Consider the following 20354-nt stretch of genomic DNA (forward strand, 5'->3'; position numbering starts at 1 on the left):
TGGCTCATGTGAATTGAAATTCCTTTACTTTTTATTTTATTAAAATTTAAAAAACGTCCCAACTTTTCCGGAATTCGGGTTGTATATATATATATATATATATATATGTGTATGTATATATATATATATATATATATATATATATATGGGTGTAACGGTACACATACAGGTGCATCTTAATAAATTAGAATGTCGTGGAAAAGTTCATTTATTTCAGTAATTCAACTCAAATTGTGAGACTTGTGTATTCAATAAATTTAATGCGCACAGACTGAAGTAGTTTAAGTCTTTGGTTCTTTTAATTTTGATGATTTTGGCTCGCATTTAACAAAAATCCACCAATTCACTCTCAATCTCAACAAATTAGAATACTTCATAAGACGAATAACAATATTTTTTTTAGTGAATTGTTGTCCTTCTGGAAACTATGTTCATTTACTGTACATGTACTCAATACTTGGTAGGGGCTCCTTTTGCTTTAATTACTGCCTCAATTCGGCGTGGCATGGAGGTGATCAGTTTGTGGCACTGCTAAGGTGGTCTGGAAGCCCAAGTTTTTTTTGACAGTGGCCTTCAGCTCATCTGCATTGTTTGGTCTCTTGTTTCTCATTTTCCTCTTGACAATACCCCATAGATTCTCTATGGGGTTCAGGTCTGGTAAGTTTGCTGGCCAGTCAAGCACACCAACACCATGGTCATTTAACCAACTTTTAGTGCTTTTGGCAGTGTGGGCAGGTGGCAAATCCTGCTGGAATATTAAATCAGCATCTTCAAAAAGCTGGTCAGCAGAAGGAAGCATGAAGTGCACCAAAATTTCTTGGTAAAGGAATTTCTTGGGTGCAGTGACTTTGGTTTTCAAACAACACAATGGACCAACACCAGCAGATGACATTGCACCCCAAATAATTTCAGACTGTGGAAACTTAACACTGGACTTCAAGCAACTTTGGCTATAAGCTTTTACACCCTCCCTCCAGTTCTTTTTCTCCTTAGCCCAGGTAAGACGCCTCTGACGTTGTCTGTGGTTCAGAAGTGGCTTAACAAGAGGAATACGACAACTGTAGCCAAATTCCTTGACATGTCTGTGTGTGGTGGCTCTGTATGCCTTGACCCCAATCTCAGTCCATTCCTTGTGAAGTTCACTCAAATTCTTGAATCGATTTTGCTTGACAATCCTCATAAGGCTGCGGTTCTCTTGGTTGGTGGTGCATCTTTTTCTTCCACACTTTTTACTTCAACTCAACTTTCTGTTAACATGCTTGGATACAGCACTCTGTGAACAGCCAGCTTCTTTGGCAATGAATGTTTGTGGCTTACCCTCCTTGTGGAGGGTGTCAATGATTGTCTTCTGGACAACTGTCAGATCAGCAGTCTTCCCCATGATTGTGTAGCCTAGTGAACCAAACTGAGAGAACATTTTGAAGGCTCAGGAAACATTTGCGGGGGTTTTGAGTTGATTAGCTCATTTGCAATTTCACCATATTCAAATTTGTTGAGAGTGAATTGGTGGGGTTTTGTTAAATGTGAGCTAAAATCATCACAATTAAAAGAACCAAAAACTTAAACTACTTCCATCTGTGTGCACTGAATTTATTTAATACACGAGTTTCACAATTTGAGTTGAATTATATTAATAAATAAACTTTCCCAAGACATTCTAATTTATTGAGAAGCACCTGTGTGTGCGTGTATATATATATATATATATATATATATATATATATATATATATATATATATTCACGCACACATAATTTATTCTATTCAACATTCTATTCATGTGCATCAAATCAGCATATTAGAAGGATTTCTGAAGGATCATATAACATTATTTCCATCCATCACTTCTCTCTTCTGTTTCTGTTTCCCACATGCACACATATCTGCATTTCTCTCATGGGCCTCAGGGTATCATGTGTAATTATAAAAGTGTTTCCCAGCTCTAATTAACACTCTAGCCTATTAAGCATGTAAAATAACCGTCATGCTCACGGATGGACAGAAGCATATGTCACTCTTCAAGTGTGAGAAAGCTGGAGGAAAATGCTGCTTAATGCCAAAACTTTATCCTGAATAAGTAATCCAAGAACAGGATGAGCATAATATGTGGCACGTTGTGTTCGCATTGGTAAAATGGCAACAGTGATTTGCTGACAGATGCAAGCAGCAGAACCTGGCAGGCAGAGAAGCTGCTTGCACCTGTGTGTGTGTGTGTGTGTGTGTGTGTATGAGTGATTTAACCATATATGCTCCATTAGGACTTCCTTAAAGGAGATGTATCCTGCAAACTAGGATTTTCCCCTCTTTTTTATGTAAAGTAGTTGATGTACAACATACATGTATGTTTACTCTAGTGTTCTGCATGCTCTAATTATGTACATAGAGATTAGCCAATCATAACAGAGGTCGTATACATATGGAGGTCTTAAAGGTACAGTGCCCAAAACAGCCTGTTTAATATGAAGCATCACAGAGAGGTAAATCATGACAAAATCTCATATTTCTGTTCCAGGACACATTAGTTAACATGAAATGGGGTAAAAAAGAACATGCTAGAAAAGCATGTGTGTATAAGGATGGACAGAAAAAGGTTAAAATTTATTCTGTTCTTGAGTTGCCTCTGGTTAATGTGGACAGAAAAGCCATGGGCAGCTTTTGGATATAAAGAAGATTGGAAATGTACTTGGGGAGAAATATATTTTAACAGTTCTTTGTGTAAGGCATGGTGTTGTGAACTAATAAACATTCTGTTGCTGTGGATCAAAGCAACAGAATATCTCATTTCCCAATCATGTACGGAGGGACAGAATTTGTGTGGGAAACACGCAGGACCTGCAGGCTCTCAGTTGCTTTATGAAAAATGCTATGATAATGATCTGGCTTTTAGCACCCTTGTGCTTTAGCACAATTAGTAAGAGAGAAAGCTGGGGAAGCGTGGTCATTTTCTGCAGTTGTTTTGCCTGTTTGTGCAGGAGGAGAGGGGCCTCCTCATGTTAAATGGATTTGAAAGGTTGTGATTTCCTGTTTTCCCTCTCACTTCTTCCTCCCCCCATTTATTCATCAATTTGTTCCATTGAACTCTACAGGGGAACTGTTCACAAAACCTGTTGTCATGGGAACTCATTATAGTCTGGAATGGTCGGGTACTCGTGTCTCTGCGGTCTGGGAATTAAGAAAAAACATACAACGCGAAAATGGATTTACCATAGCTTAAGTCTGTGCATATGTCCAGCTTTTGGAGTGGTACACAGTGGTATGTAGAGTAGAAAGCATTAGCAATGCTCAACATTTCACACGGTAGTATAACATTTTGCAGGACCATTTGTTTGTGGCATTCAGCTGAAAACTACAATTATTTTGGATTTTGTGTAAAAACTTCTGAATTTGACCCTCCAATAATTTGAGTCAAGACAAAGGGAAAATCTGTGTCTAATATTACTGATCTGGTAATCTAAATAACCTGAGTAATTGACCCTTTGCTGGGAGTTTTCGATCTGACCAATCATAAAGCCGAATCTGCTATTTTGTCTGACAAACAAACCAGACGGGAGTACTTTAACGTCAGTGGACTTGAACTTGAAAAATGGTGTTTATTGTCATCTATCCGCGGTTGAAACGAATGTAGACACATTGTTAGTGTCCTCTTTGCAAAATATACTGTGAACTACGGCAATCTGAGAGACTGAAAACACCTGGGGTCTCATTAATAAAAAGTGTACATAGGAACAAAAGCTAGATTTTTATTGCACACAGACATTTTATAAAAACATGCGTACGCCAGAAGCTGCGCAAAAATCCTTTAATAAATCCAAGTCAGTGCAAAATTTTGCGTACGACCATCTCCAACCCGTCTCCTCCCCGAAATCACCTTATATGCAGCTTACAACACCTAGTTTTAGTATGCATAACCTCATTTGCATATAATTTCTATGCATATTTCCATCCAAATGACACCATGCTTAACACAGGCAAAGGTACAAGACATTAAGGAAATATGAGATACGGACTATAAATGCCATTTGTGTCATACACATTAACTTTTATTGCTAAAAATCATTCTGTATCCTTGTTATGTGTTAGAATAAATTTATCAAAATATTCATAAACAACCATTTTAAAATTGTTCTCAGAAAAATAATTTGGCATAGAAATGGCCCAATAATATTTCAACTGTTTTAAATTAAATTATCGCAGTTTTGCTGATAAGGTGAACATCTTTTAGTTATTTTTAGTGGACGAAATATAGGCCTATATTTATTGCAGTGTAAATACAATTATCTGACACTGCACGTCATTGACAAATTATTTTTAAAAGGAAATGAGCAAATCTGACCATTTTCTTCAAGTTGTATCCTTCAAATACAGTGGTATTGTTCATAATGTTGTGGAGATGACTTCACACAACATCAACACCTCTGTGCAGCTGTTGTTGTACAGTAAGATATTATCATTGGACCTATTCAAATATCAAAGCAAGGGCGCAACACTGATTATTGTAAATGTAAATGATGAAATAAAAAATAAAAAAGTTTAAAATCATTGTTTACTTCATTACTTTTCTTTCTCCAGGAAAGATATCCCACCTTTTGCAGTGGCTTATGCCTCTTTCAGGTTTTGTTCATATGCAACAGTTATAAATGATGCCCCAGATCATGAGCTGCTCACATGCAGCTGAACACAGTGATGTGCTTCACTCTACAATATGCAGCAAATTTATTTTTTTTAGCTGAAAAGGCATTATTTGAAAACCCATATTGTGATTTTGGTCTTATTTTTTTTATTCATTCAGCCCTATTAACATCACCTTAACACAGTGCTCTCCTGATAAGCAGTTTGTCATGGAATTATTTGCAGTCCTCAAAATAGATAATCCGTCCACATCTTTACCAATGTGTCTCTCCTCCTAGCGTTCTCGCTTTGTCACCTTCTATTTTTAAGAAAGGAAATGAATTGTGACACTCTCTGGAGTCATTTGGGATGTAGAGGATTACAGGAACCTCTGGAGATGACAGAGATAGCAGACAAATAACTAACACTTCAATTCAGTGATGCCTTTTGACATGTTCATGTTAAAGTGCAGTAACTGTTCTGTCATACAAATGACTTATTTAAATGTCCCTCCACATGAAGACTCAAGTTCATTGAAGCAGTGTACACAAATGCTTTCTATACACACACACACACGCAAACACACACACACACACAAACATATATATATATATATATATATATATATATATATATGTGTGTGTGTGTGTAGATAGATAGATAGATAGATAGATAGATAGATAGATGATATAATTCAAATCCTAATGATGCTCCTGTCTAAAGAAAGAGAATCCTCTCTGAAACATTCAGCTCTCTATCCAGCCTCGTGTTTCAGCAGCAGTCTCTCTTACGCAACATTCATTCGATTTTGAAGGAAAAAGTGTGTGAAGTAGAGCGTGACCTCTCAGTTTCACACACTCCACTAACTCAAGTCTTCATAATTCAGTCAACTGAGCAGGTGAAATTAGAAAGAATAATATATATGAGTTCTCCATTGTTTCTTCAGGATGGATGGGGTTTGTTCAATACAGTGACACTCTTCACCCCTGACTGTAACATGTCTTCAACTTATTCCTTACAGACTGTGTTGGAGGATAAGTGTGTTTCATAAGAATAAATCAAGCAGGCACAAGATCAGGGCACGGCTGAATAGACCTGTGTGTGTGTGTGCTTGTTCTCAGATTTCTGTACATGCATTAGGTTTCATGGTGTTGAAATTCAGGTAGCTGGTAAGCAATTCAGTGATCAGATGACTGACTACTTGGATTGAGAGTTTCAACATGTGCTAGCAATAAATGAAGCAATGATGAACATGAGTAAACTTTTACCGTCATGCTTCTAATTAAAAATTTTCATGAAATGAAAATTCACTCTTTTCTAAAAACATTCTATAGATCTTATTAACAATTCATCAATTTATGGTTTTTTTTTTTTTTACTTGAGATGTATAATCAAAATGTCATAACTGGACCTTCCAGTAAAAACAACATTTAATTCTAAAATTTCAAATTCAAGCATCAGTCAGTCTCTATAGTACAACTCCTCATATTGTGATTTAGTTCCCCATATTTTCATGTAGGTTGCTTAATGTGAGGAATATCCCATGTTCGTGGTGCCACATGACTTCTGGAGGAAAAAAACGTCTTTGCACACCTTCGATGGTAAACCTTCCACTGTAGAAGAAACATGAGTCTCGAATGATGTTTTCTTTAGTAAACAGCTTGTATTGTCTTTGATTTGAATTGTCAGTGAGGGTCAGACAATTATGGTTTCATATAACATTTTAAACCATGTATTATGTCACAGTTCCTTATAAGGTTACTGGCCAGTTGGCAAAAAAAATTCTTGCAAATGCCTATTTTTACTCTATGTACATTTATATATATATGAAATTGTGAAACTTTGCATGTCAAAGAAAAAAACTCTGTTTGGGAAACACGTCTGTTGTATTAGAAAGGCAAAATCACATCAGTCTTGTGAGTTGATGGAATTTTATCATAACTGTGTATGGAGCGCCAGAGTAGGAAACACTCAGTCACTAGAGTGACTGTGAATGAGTGTGTTTGTGCTGGAGGACTCATATACAGAATAATACCCCATCACACAGCATGTATAAACACTGTACAGCTTTTACATGTGCAGGCCTTGTGGATCGAGGCCAGTGGGAGTTAGTGGTGGGATAAATGACGTTGCTATAATCTCATTATGTTCAGACTTCTTTCCCATAGACTCAGCAAACCACATTCAATTAAAATTCAATTAAACAGTGGCACAAAAATGGTCGATACACTGCTAAGTCAATGCTTTCATTTTCTTTCAGCACAAATTTATTGATTTTAATGAAGTTTGGTGCCATTTAAAGCAGGATTGCCATTAACCTGTACCATTCTGTTAGCCCACATATAACAGAAAGTGAAAATTGGATTTTACCCAGCAGTCTGTCTGTATTCACCTATTGTGCTATATTGTGAATATTGTGTACTTTCTCACAGCTGAAACCTTGTACTAACTTAACTATTTGTTTTATAATGTATCTGATAGCTCTCTGTCCTCCTCCTATCTCCATTGTGTTTCAGTTTAATTCCATGCTGGTTTGCTGACAAATTATGATTTATGAGTGAAAATATCACAAAGAGAGAGAGAGAAGTAATGTGTGATAGAGTGGATGTGCAGTGGCTGGGGAGGGGAGGATAACAAGAGATACTCATTCATATTTTTACACATTTTAAATTAATTTATCATCTTTTCCCTCTAGAACTTGAAGAAGAGAGGTGCCAGACCAAACAACAAACCTGATAAAAAAGCATCGCCTCAGGTAATGGACTCTAATACTACAGTAAATCTGACGACTTTGCTTTTATTGTGATATTATTTGAAAGAGGACTGGTAACGTACAGCAATGATATTAGACTTTACTTTTAGAAGCAGGTGTTATTGATTTAAAACTTACGTTGTCTTTGTAATCTTATAGGGGATCCTATACCTCCATCATCATCTCTCCTACCAGAATTTAAAGAAACAGTTCACCCAAAAATAAAAAGTGATTAATTACTCGCCCTTATGTTGTTTCAAACCAGACAGCAACATAACTACCACGCTCAAGGCCGAGAATGGTAGTAATGACATCGTTAAAATTGTCCAGTGGTTCAATCTTAATGTTTTGAAGCTACAAGAATGCTTTTTGTGTGCAAATAAAACAAAAATAATGAGTTTATTCAACAAATTCTTCTCTTCTATGTCAGTCTGACAGGTATTTACAATAATACCATGGCACATGCGTATGATGCTGCAGACACAGTAGCCAGTTACACTTTGGCTTGTTTACAGTCAGAGGAATGAACACTTAAGTGTCATGGTACTGTTGTGAACGCATGTCAAAGACTGACATGAAATAAAATAAATTGTTGGATAAAGTCATTATTTTTGTTTTCTTTGCACACAAAAATGTAGCTTCATAACATTACGGTTGAACCATTGATGTCACATGGACTATTTTAATGATGTCCTTACTAACTTTCTGGGCTTTGAATGTGTCAGTTGTGTTGCTGTGTATGCAGGGTCAAGCTTTCGGATTTCATAAAAAATATCTTAATTTGTGTTCCGAAGATGATCGAAAGTCTTACGGTTTGGAATGACATTACGGTGAGTAATTAATGACTGATTTTCCAGTGAAGGAAGGCCTTTTTGGCCACTGGCTCCAGCAACAATACAGTGGTGGAGGAAAAGAGATATAGGGGGACAGTGTATTGTTGAATGTTGTAGTGGCTAATAATTGTTTGGTCTCTGCAAATGTTCCTCTCCAGCCTCCAGAAGACAGTTCAGACCTTAAGTGCCAGCTTCACTTCGCCAAGGAGGAGTCAGCTCTCATGTGCAAGAAACTCACCAAGATGGTTAAAGACAATGAGGCAATGAGGGAGGAACTAGTAAAGTATCGCTCTGTGTACGGAGATGTTGATGCCTCACTTACTGTCGAAGAGGTTGCCGGTTCTCCTCACACCCGAGAGGCTGAGGTCAAAGTCCACCTGAAACTGGTGGAAGAGGAGGCAAACCTTCTAAGCCGACGGATCGTAGAGCTGGAGGTGGAAAACCGCGGTCTTCGTGCTGAAATGGATGATATGAAGATCCAAGATTCCCCGGGTGGAGTTGGCATCATGGGTGGAGTCGGAAGTCAGCTGCTTTCCACGTCTGAGAATGTGATGGAGCTACAGCGCCACCTACAGTTTGTGGAAGAAGAGGCAGATCTGCTGCGGCGCTCCTTGATAGAAATGGAAGAGCAGAACAAGCTGTTGATGAATGAGCTCAACCACTACAAGTCTGAACTTTCTGCTGTCACTGAAATAGAGCCGTTGTCATCCACAACCATCACTTCACCCACGATCATCCCTGATGCTTCGGAAGACGGAGGATCTGGTCTAAACGAAGCCAGCCATAAAGAACTACTTGCTGCCAGGCTTCAGATCGTAGAGCTGAACGGCAAAGTAAAGAAGCTCCAGTATGAAAACCGTGTGCTTCTGTCCAACCTTCAACGCTGTGACTTGGCCTCCAACCAGGGCTCTGCACGTCCTGCGCTGGAGACTGATGCTGAAGCAGGGGACTCGGCTGAGTGCGTCCCCAGCCAGGCGCACCGCGAAGGCCCAGTTGGTGATGAGCAGAATGATATTCTGGAGGAGAAGAACCTGAAAGTTTCAGGAACAAGTCACATTCATACTGCTCAGTGCCTCAGCATAAAAGACCTTCTCGCCATCCGCGACCAGGCACTACTTGTTACCTCAGCCATTCAGCTTCTGACATCACCCGACCCCTCCTGTATCTCACCAGATGCCCTCTATCATAAGATTACGACAAACGAGTCTGCGGAACCAGTTCTGCTAGAGAAGAGCCAGACCCAGAGCTCCATGCTGCCTCTGGTGGAGGCCCTGCATGGCAGACTGCAGGCGCTCCAGGCTCAGCTACAGGCCCTCAGTGAGAGGGTGGATGCCCTGGGGCAGCCCCCAGAGAGGGAGCGTGTGGAAGGGATGTCCCTGATGCCCCAGCTGTCTGAGGCAGAAGACCCTGCAGCAAATTGCTCATGTCCTGCAGATGCTCAGTTCAACCAGAACACGACCCAACAAAAGGTACATTCAATCTCTTAGTCAAATAATCCCTTGCATCTTTATTCTTTCCTTTTTGCTTGGAGTTTTGTTGTGTTTTTACCAGCAAGTTTTCTTTTTGTTGCTTTGCTTGATTAGAATATTGAGTTGTATTTACACTGCTCCATCCCTTAGAAAGGGTTGCTGACCACTATAACAATGCATGCTTGTAGTGCATTAGAAATCCTCATAGAGGATAGCATTTAGGCCTCTAATGGAGTAGATCATCATTATTGTGGTAAAGAACTGAACCGTTATAAAGGTTTTCATTTTGATTGAGGATTCCACCTTTTTGGTAATTGTTATTTTATGTGTAGATTCAAATGAGACCCTATAATATAAGTTTGTTTTTTACTGGTATAATAATTAATTATAAAATGTTGACTTTGTGGTTTCCAATACATTTTTTGACCTGACTACTCAAGCAATCATAATAAACTGTCTAATCCATCCATGTTAGCAAATAAGTGTAAAATCAATATTTGATATTCATATTTTTTTTTTAAAGATAATATCTCTTAATGTCTCTTAAAGGATTAGTTTACTCACCCCCATGTCTTCCAAGATGTTCATGTCCTTCTTTCTTCAGTATAATTTTTTTTCAGATTTTTGAGGAAAACATTCTAGGATTTTTCTCCATATAGTGGACTTCAATGGGAACCAATGGGTTGAAGGTCCAAATTACAGTTTTAATGTAACTTCAATGGGCTCTACACAATCCCAGCCAAAGAATAATGGTCTTATTTAGTAAAAAAATCTTACTGTATATATATTATATATATATATATATATATATATATATATATATATATATATATATATATATATACATATATACACACACACACACACACTTTTTAACTACAAATGCTTGTCTTGCACTAGCTCTGCATTAATTGCGTAGTCATGTTGGAAAGGCGGAAGTATTGACCAAGTGTTTACAAAGTAAACATGTAAAGAAAGTCATACGCCCTTTACAAAAAAAGGTAACAACAACAACAATGTCAGATGATTTTGAAGTGGGAGGAGAAAATGAGATGAGATTTAAACCCTACCTTTATGAACAGGATTACATGGACAAAGAACTAACCATGTGTGACCTTTGCAAAGTTATTACATAATGCGTAAGGGTCACTGACGTGTATCGCAGAGCTAGTGCAAGATGCGCATTTGTGGTTAAAAGTATAAAATTTAGTTGCATTTTTAGAAAATGACCAATCAGTCAGCAGGGTCCAATACAACACTGTTGTATTAGACAGAAAAACACTGAAAGATTTGTCATTTTCTGACACATTTGAGGTTTTGAGGTAATCTAACAGGCATTAATTTAGGCTCCATTAGAGGCCCAACTCTTGAGATCCAATCCAGACTCTTCCCTTCCTCCTTCTCTCTCTCTCTTTTTCCTCACTGCATGGGCACCATGACCTGTGGTCGCTGCAACATTTCTTCCTTTGTTTTTCTTTTTCTTCTGCCTCTCTTTATGATTTGTTTGCTTCCCGCTACCCCATTTCCTGTTTCCTCCTCCTCAAACCAAAGATGATGCTTTCACTCCTTGTTGTTTTGTTTCTTTTTGGCATATTGTCTTATACCACAATGACCAAACTGTTTTTCCTATACATACTTTTCATTGTCTTGTGAATTTTTATTTGCTGACGCTTTATGGGTATCTTTATGCCTTTTTCCCCATGTTTCATTTTTCATTTTTGTTTAAATATGTCTATTCTGTCCTTACATCTCTCCAAATGTTTTATATACCCATATTACACATCACCTTTTTTGATTTGTTCATCATATTCCTCCTGATCTCGTCTGTCTTCTATCATGCTCGTCTTTTATTGTTGTTTTTTGTTTTCCTTCATTAACTTGCCCATGCATGCATGCAACAGCCTGACTCTAGAGACCAGCCAGACTGTGAAGTCAAAGTTCACCCGTGCAAGGCAGAGGAGGAGAGCAACAGCCACAAAGACAGCAACAAAGATGAGAAATCTGACTTAAAGGAAACAAACTCTGATCTGGTAAGGCACTAAAACATGCACACACAAAAATATTTCACTTTAGCTAATGTCTTACAATTGAACACACAATGGCTGTGTTCCAAATCCCATTGTTCACCTAGACAATTTGTAAGCTATCTCTTTTGGACAAACTCTGAGACAGCATGTTGCTCATCCTTCATGCATAAGGCAAGACCAGAATGCATTTAATCCATAGAATTAGTGGTGCTCTCAGTTCTCTCAGTCGATAACTGGTCAATTTCAAAAGCTCAGAAGCTACAATGAAGGCTCAAATCTGAATTTCATAGGGAATTGGGAAATTAGGATTTAGGTAATGAAAGTAAAGTCTATTAAATAGGACATTCATAGATTTTGAAGAATATTTATGTGGTTAAAATATAAAAATACCCATGAGTTCTTAAACAAAACAAGGCCTGTTCACCCATGCAGAGATATGAGCAAATATAGTTCTCACTGCCAAAAACATGGTTTAGTTTTGCCCTAACCCCATTACGTTCTTACATTACACTATATTTACCACAATAAAGAAACTGATGTGTCTGTACAGACTGAGGCCTACTTCTCTATTTTCTCTAGTAAATTTGGAAGGCCAGTCATCTGTTAGGTTTGCACAAGATGTCATAAAAAAATTCCTGAGAAATATGCAGTATTTAAACAGAAGACAGTTTTAAAGTTTTGACATCATGATTAAAAAGAGTCCATTATGCAGAGCTTTAAATCATGAAAGCACACATTATGTGAGTTGGTGTCCCAAACACTGTGCCAAACGCCCTTGCAGCATTCCAGTGAAACCTCCAGCCATCAACAGTTTCCTCCCAAACAATTTATCATCCACCGTTTCCACTAACTGGCAAATGTGATTTTCACAAAGAAAAAGAGACAACTGCAATCTTGTGATCAAGCTCTGATCCCATGTTTTGAAATTTAGGGTGGGTTCAATGTAAAAAAAAAAAAAAAAAAAATCTAAATATTATATTCTCATATATTGAAGTCATGTATATTTAGGTGTTTTTTCCCACCTCAGTATGATATGAAGTGTTTCTTAGAGGGCTTAATATACATTTTTAAGCTAAACACAGGGGTCTCAAGGAACAAGTTAACCCGACAGTGGCTTAAAAAGCAGCCAAAGATGCCCATCAGCAAGTGTATGCTTGTTGCTGACTTATTTTTAGCAGTGGTGCCTTAACTTTATTCCATTTGAACCACCTTCAAACCAAACTATTAATCAAAACAAAATCTAAGAAAAAATCTGGTTGACCAAACAATCAGCTATTCTAGGACTAGGTTATGTCTTACAGAAAGACAAGTAATAAAAACTCTGTTCTCTGCAAACTTGATGCCATGGTCTGATGATGTGGTTATTATTCTGCCATTGTAGGACAGAAACAACATTTACAAAGCAGCAAGTTTTGCCATTTGTTCCAGTTTATTTGTATTACAAATACTGTGTAGCTACAGCATTAACCAATTACTTCTATTTCTCTCTCCTTCTCTCTGTTTTCATGTTGTTTTCTAGCTGACAGAGCAGGTTTGCGAGCTGCACGCTCTGTTGTCTGAGGCGAGAGAGAAGGCTCAGGGAGCACAGGAAGCACTGTCACAGGAGAGACTGGCACGCCACAATGACACACATAAACTCTCTCAGGTGCAAACACGTTAATACATGCTGTGCTAATTTAGATCTTTCTGAAACACTGAACACTTGATAAAGTGAAACCCTAACCTTTTAATCTGATTGGTTCGAGACAATTTTTATGTCTCTCTTGTTCTTTCTCTCTAGCTTCAGGAAGAGCATCAGAAGGCTCTCCTCCGCTGTGACTTCCAGCTGCAGAGTCTGAGTCTACAGACGTGTCTGCACCAGAAGCTGTGGAGTCAGGAGAGAAACCTGCTGGTGCAGGAGTCACAGCAGCTCAAAGAGAGCCTGCTCCTCATCAGCCTCAAACTGCGTTGGCTCCTCAAACAGTGGAGACTCGGCAAGAAACTAGACACCGAAAGCAAGGATATTCTAGAGGTATGGAGCCTTTTTTATTTGGAGAATTCACTAGGAATGAATTGTGCATGTTGAACACAGGTTTATGTGCATATACTGTTTGCATTGTTTTATCACCTGATTCTCTGAGGGAATTATGCAAATTGGAAAATGGTGCAAACATATTCATATGTCTGCATGGCACAATTCATTCACATTTGGAGCCTAATTAAACTGGATTGTGGATCAAAAATGACAGTAAAGACATTTATGATGTTACAAGAGATTTCTATTACAACTTCCAATTAAATGATGTTCTTTTAAACTTTCTACTTATCAAAGAATCAAAGAAAAATTAATCACAGAAATACTAAATATTAGAACTGTTTTCAACGGATAATAATAAGAATTCTTTTCCTGAGCACTAAAACAGCATTTTAGAATGATTTCTGAAGGATCATGTGACACTGAACACTGGAGTAATGATGCTGAAAATACAGCTTTTTTTCACTTATAATGTTATCAAGATTTTTACATAAAAACAGCATAATTTAGAAGTAATAGGCTATTTTCTGTACTGGTTTGACCTTCCTCATTGGAACGCTCTGTTTAAATAGGCGTGGCGGATTGTAAACTTGAAGTAAACGCCCACTGCTATGATTGGCTAACGTTGTGTTTGTTTGACAGTCTACATTCCTCACAGATGGATTCTGCTGTGATTTAGGTCAAAATCGAATAAATAACTCAATACATATTACGCGTTCTGTAAGAAGAGTCAAAGCAATAGTGACCACATAATGTGTTCACTTGTGTGTTGAAACATTATTGTCGGATCTAATATAGTCAGCACAGCATTGTCTTTTAAAAAAGACTGTTTTTACCATAGCTCGGCACTGCCCAGCATCTTGTTGTCTTGAGAGCCATCTTTATCGCTTGGTTTTTAATGTATTATAATCACATAAATGCAGCCTTGGTTAGCATAAGAGAGTTCTTTCTCAAACATTACAAAACATTACTGATGGCAACATTTTTTTAACCGTGTACTTTGAAGATATGATTTAAAGGTACAGGTTGTAGGACATGCCACTAGAGGGCGCAGTATCAAAACAATAACAATCGCGTGGTTTGATGACGCTAAGAAGGAGTGTGGAATGATGGGATTTGCTGTCTTCTACCCAACCACTGACGGCCATCAATCAGACGGAAAGATAAATCATGGATTTAACGCGAGTTCAACAACTTGCGCAAGTAGATTACATAAAAAGTCAATGCAAAGACGCGATCAGACTATGGATCAGATGCATCCTTGCGCGGGTCTAAAGACTCGATGCCCCGCGTTTGCCGTATATGCCCCATAAAACTAATCTTGTTGATCGTTATAATAGCATACATATTCTGTAAAGATACGAATCAAAACAACTCACCTGTCGAGTAAAAGGCATCTCTTTCTAGTTGAAGTTTGTCACGAAGCTACTTCCGAATTTGTCCACGACACTGTTGTCATGTGGTTTCTACGTCAGTAAAGGCGGTAACAAAGGGTAACTACGTCATTGACAAGCGACTACACTGCCCCGTGTCACTGTTTAGAATGGGAATTTTCTCATGATTTACAAGTAGTTAAAAACATTAGATATTGTTAGTAATCAGCTGGACAAAATATATAACACTAGCCCCTAGTGGTTTTTGGATATTTTACGGCAAATATCTTACAAATTGTACCTTTAAGTCCAGTATGTTTTTTTAGGTTAATAGTGTAAAAGATCTTCGTATCCTGCTTGAGGAAGATGGCCTGTCTTCCCACTATGGAGACAACAAGATGTCAGCTGCTGAGGAGCAGCCACTCAATCCTACACCCAAAGAGCACAGCCTGGCAGAGAACAGCTGCCCACAGGTGGGTTAAAACAAGGATTGGAAACACCTTACTTCTGCACAATACTAACATGCTTTACATTTGAATCTTATTATGGTCAAGGCTTCATTGCTATGTTGATGTAAACAGCTTCCGTCTCCTGTTGTCCTCAACAGCCTGGTGGATTCAGCAGTACTCTGTCGGACCTGAAGGTGGCGCTACAAGACCTGAGCGCTGAGCTGCGCGAGGAGCGTCAGAGTTCACAGGAGTTAACGCAGCAGTTTGCCCGTGCTAAAGCATCATGGGAAGTCGAACGGATGGAACTCAAGAGCATTATCACTCAGGTGAGTGATAATGGCTGAATTTATAACTGGTATTTTCCATAATTCAAGTGTCAAAATTTGTTTCTAAAGAACTCGATGTCTTCATTTCACATAGTAAATGCCTGAAAATGCAGTTTGTTTCCTGCTTTGCATTTTGAAACTTTGAAAGTGACTTTTAAATCAAAATATTCCTGTAGCCAACAGTAAATTTGTGTAGCTCAATCTAAGTCATCAGCGGGAATGTGGACAGTTGTTGAAAACTTATCTTTGCTGGAATAATCCCTTAAAGATTTGAAAGCAGTTTAAAGGAAAATTTTGTTATGGAGAGACCAAAACTTAATTAATACATAGGCAAAAAAATATCTGTATATATCTGTAATTTGTAATTACAAAGATGCTCCTATTAAAGATTTATAGCAGTGGAAGGAATAATCATGTATGCAGTCGTTTTCTGTTACTTATTTTTTTAATAATTAAAAAAGAGAATTATTTCGTAGTTTATAGATACATTACAGAGCACTTTGTCAAGTGGGAACATCCTCTGTTAAATACATTGTAGCTTGTAACAAAAATAAAATCTGAAAGAGTCCATGGAGGTGAATCATTTTATAGGTACTTTGCACTGTAGGTGTAAAGTAATTATTTTAACATTGATCTCACTGGGTAATTTAACTCCTGCACTCAGGGCCATAATCATTGATTTAACATACACAGATTACAGTAATTCCTCATGGGATATTCATTCTGGAAACCTCTGGAGAAGAGCTTTTGAAGCCAGATATATATATTGTGATCAGTTTGCTGTCACACAGGCTGGAAAGATGCTGGATGTGGCCTGTAATTTTGTTATTTGATCTGGTGTTGGTTTGGACATGTACCAGTATTGTGGGGAGAGAGCTGTGTGAGCCATCTGCAGTGTGTCAGAAGCAATGTGGCTTTTCACTGGGAGGCGAGAGGGAGTGTGTGTGCTTACCGGCTTGTTTCTGGGCATGATGGTGAAAGATGAGTTTAATATCTTTGCTCTGAGATGCATTCATGACTACAGTCTACTTAAATGACGTAATTAATAAGCTGGGGGAGGAAGACGACTTAGACACAGTTTGTGCATCATTCTGATAAACACAGAGGGCTACAGATGAGAAGCAAATATGGAATAAAGCTGTGATGCAGTGAATTTCGACTATGGAAAATGGAGTTTTAATTAACACTGTGTCCTAACTACTCATTTACATTATTAAAAGTACATACTGAGTGACTGATACCATCTTTGTTATGGAATATAACTTGGTTCGTAATGAGTTCAGTTTTAACGTACATCTTTGCTTTATTTTATTTTCAAGATCTGAGGAAAACTGTCTGTTTTTGTCTATAAATGGCACACAATATTAACACTGTATTAAGCACATAATCTGTACCTGAGGTTATAACTGTCATTAGTTATTGGGAAGTCGTGGCCTGGTGGTTAGAGAATCGGACTCCCAATCGAAGGGTTGTGGGTTCGAGTCCTGGGCCGGCAGGAATTGTGGGTGGGGGGAGTGCATGTACAGTTCTCTCACTGCCCTCAATACCACGACTGAGGTGCCCTTGAGCAAGGCACCGAACCCCCAACTGCTCCCCGGGCGCCGCAGCATAAATGGCTGCCCACTGCTCCGGGTGTGTGTTCACAGTGTGTGTGTGTGTTCACTGCTCTGTGTGTGTGCACTTCGGATGGGTTAAATGCAGAGCACAAATTCTGAGTATGGGTCACCATACTTGGCCGAATGTCACTTCACTTCTCACTTCTTCTTACCTGTCAGCTGTGTGGACGCTAGGGCTAGGTCGACATTTTTATTGGATTAAGATTATTTATTCTAAGCTATTCAGTTGATGCATGAACAGAACTTCACTGAACATTATTTGAATAGTGCATACCATCTAATAATCATAATATACATTGTGTTTTATTACTTTTGATATAAAACAATCTCAGCTTACAAATTCTGACAATAATAACAAAATTCAAATAATAAATGCCATTTTGATGCTCTTTAATGTGACTAAGCGGAATGTGAACTGATCATCTCTTGCTCTTTACTACTAGTTATAGCACAAAATAAACATAAATGAACATCAGAATTTTTGAAAAAAAAACAAACACACAGTACAACTTACCGAAATGTATCATGCCTCCTAATCGCTTTGTGTTTTAAGCACAGGAAGACCTCAGTAAAACCGCTTGTAAACAAAGGTAACAATGTTACATTGATTTAAGGAGGGTGGCCATATGCGCCATCATACGGGACACGTCCCGGCCAGGATTTTAATATTTCCTAAAATATCCAGGTTTAAGCTGTTTGCCCGGTGCAGGTTGATCGTTGTGTGACATTCATGAGAGCTATAGATTGCAGAACAGACGCTCCTTATGCATTCAAATCACTCACAGACATACTTTGGTGTCTTTTTTGATTGTCTTTTTTTAACACGTGCGCATATTTGCATCACTTTGATCGTTCCCTGTAGATCTCATCTTCTCACGCGCAGCCCCACGATTGGTCGATTATGTACAATACCTGCATGTTATTGGTAAAACTGCTTTGGATGTTTTAGGCAATATTAAAATCCAGGACCTGTCCCGTATGAACGGAGCATATGTTCATCCTATATTTAAGCAAGCAATTCCATGGCCATAAATTCGATAGTTACCGTATTTTTCGGACTATAAGTCGCACCTGAGTCTAAGTCGCATCAGTCCAAAAATACGTCATGATGAGGAAAAAAACATATATAAGTCGCACTGGACTATAAGTCACATTCATTTAGAACCAAGAGAAAACATTACCGTCTACAGCCGCGAGAGGGCGCTCTAATGCTGCTCAGGGCTCCTGTAGTCTACACTGAAAACATAGAGCGCCCTCTCTCGGCTGTAGACGGTAATGTTTTCTCTAGTTTCATATTACTTGGTTCATGTCAAATTAATTTTGATAAATAAGTCGCACCTGACTATAAGTCGCAGCACCAGCCAAACCAAGGAAAAAAAGTGAGACTTATAGTCCGGAAAATACGGTAGCTAGAAAAATGTCTAGAGGAGCATTTTGTTAAATATATGCATTACATTTCCATTACTTGTTTACTGAACAAATTGTCTTCATTATTAGGGCCTGAGCACCAATGGTGTGAGGAAAAAACATATTGATTTAATATGTCTATAAAATCAGGTTATTTCAATTGAGTATTAAACAAACTTTAGTTGGTGTGCCATCTTTACAGTTGAAATACCAGTTTAATGTACAGAAACAAATAAGTAAGACAGTCGCAGTATGAATGCCCAATGGAGTGTAAACACTAGGGCAGTTGACACTTTCAAATAGTGCTCGTCCAATATAGGTTTCAGTGGCTGATAGCAATGAAAGTTATCTAAAGAGCAGGTAATATGGCAATATATTACAAGCAGGATTATAAGACAAGCATGCCATTGTACTCATTATACAGTGGTTCACTACATAAGACTACATTTGTTAATAAATTTTTTTTTTGAAAATGCTGCTATGTGAGCAGAACCTGCACTGCAGTCAAATGTGTTTACTTTGTAGATGCCTTCATCTATGTGTAAAGAGCCAGGCCATGCAATCAGTTGTTGAGCTCACTCTCTTCCCTTTCTTGTTTTAAAGGTTACAGCAGAAAAAATAAGGGCACATAACATAGACTGCAACAAAAGCAATAGCCCTATGCTCTCCAGAGATTCTAATGACACTAGACTGCCGCTAGACACTAGACTGATAGGTCGATATTACAGGGCTTCCTATCTCCATGCCACTCCTCGTTTTAATCTGCACTTCCTCTGTTTTACTAAGAATGTGGTTCAGAGAATATGCCATGCGATAATACAATGAATGGTGTAGAATTAACTGTAACCTCTCTATCATGAATAACAACCTGTCACAGAAAATTATTTATCACTGCATCAACTAGACAGGTTATTCATACCGGTTATTTTGTTAGGATAATGCTATTAAGTCCTCTGTTAATGCTGCACATTGTCACCTATTATTAATTTATGATGTGAGTCAAAAGTGATTAAAATAAATCACAATCCACAAAGCCGTGTCAACAGTCAGATGGAAATAAAAGGCTTTCTGGATCCTTCTTCATTTATGAGGAGGTATCTGGAACAAAAAAAAAACTTTCCCTCTCTTTAATAAACCACATCAACCCATTAACCTCTCATTGCCATCCAAAGCAAAACTCATTAGGCATTATGACCGTGAGAAGCTAGTCACTGATTGTCTGATGAGTTCCCAGCAGGCTGTGTGTTTTAATAACCTGACTCGTGTACACTCACAAAATTTATGAGTTCTGTAGATTTGTGGCTCCAACTGAGAGAGCAGGAGGAATTTAAATGAGGATGGGGGATAAAGAGTAGGCTGGCTTCATAATTACTATAACCGGGAACATAATACAAAATATAACCAAGTATCATGACAATCTAATTAGATGAGCCATGTTTGAAGCAGCTGTAAAACAACCAATATGATGTATAGAGCCTGA

General features: G+C 38.1%; 1 protein-coding gene across 1 annotated transcript in view; it reads left to right on the top strand.

The window, feature by feature from the left end:
• LOC132117999 (protein SOGA1-like) overlaps positions 1-20354 on the top strand; it is a 57153-nt gene that overhangs the window by 28599 nt on the left and 8200 nt on the right. Inside the window, exons 4-10 of the mRNA XM_059527455.1 lie at positions 7304-7363; positions 8352-9662; positions 11564-11692; positions 13209-13334; positions 13470-13700; positions 15403-15549; positions 15684-15851. Coding sequence (XP_059383438.1) covers positions 7304-7363; positions 8352-9662; positions 11564-11692; positions 13209-13334; positions 13470-13700; positions 15403-15549; positions 15684-15851 — 2172 coding nt within the window. The remainder of the gene's footprint in view (positions 1-7303; positions 7364-8351; positions 9663-11563; positions 11693-13208; positions 13335-13469; positions 13701-15402; positions 15550-15683; positions 15852-20354) is intronic.

This window comes from Carassius carassius, chromosome 37, assembly GCF_963082965.1.
Source record: "Carassius carassius chromosome 37, fCarCar2.1, whole genome shotgun sequence".
Taxonomy (NCBI): domain Eukaryota; kingdom Metazoa; phylum Chordata; class Actinopteri; order Cypriniformes; family Cyprinidae; genus Carassius; species Carassius carassius.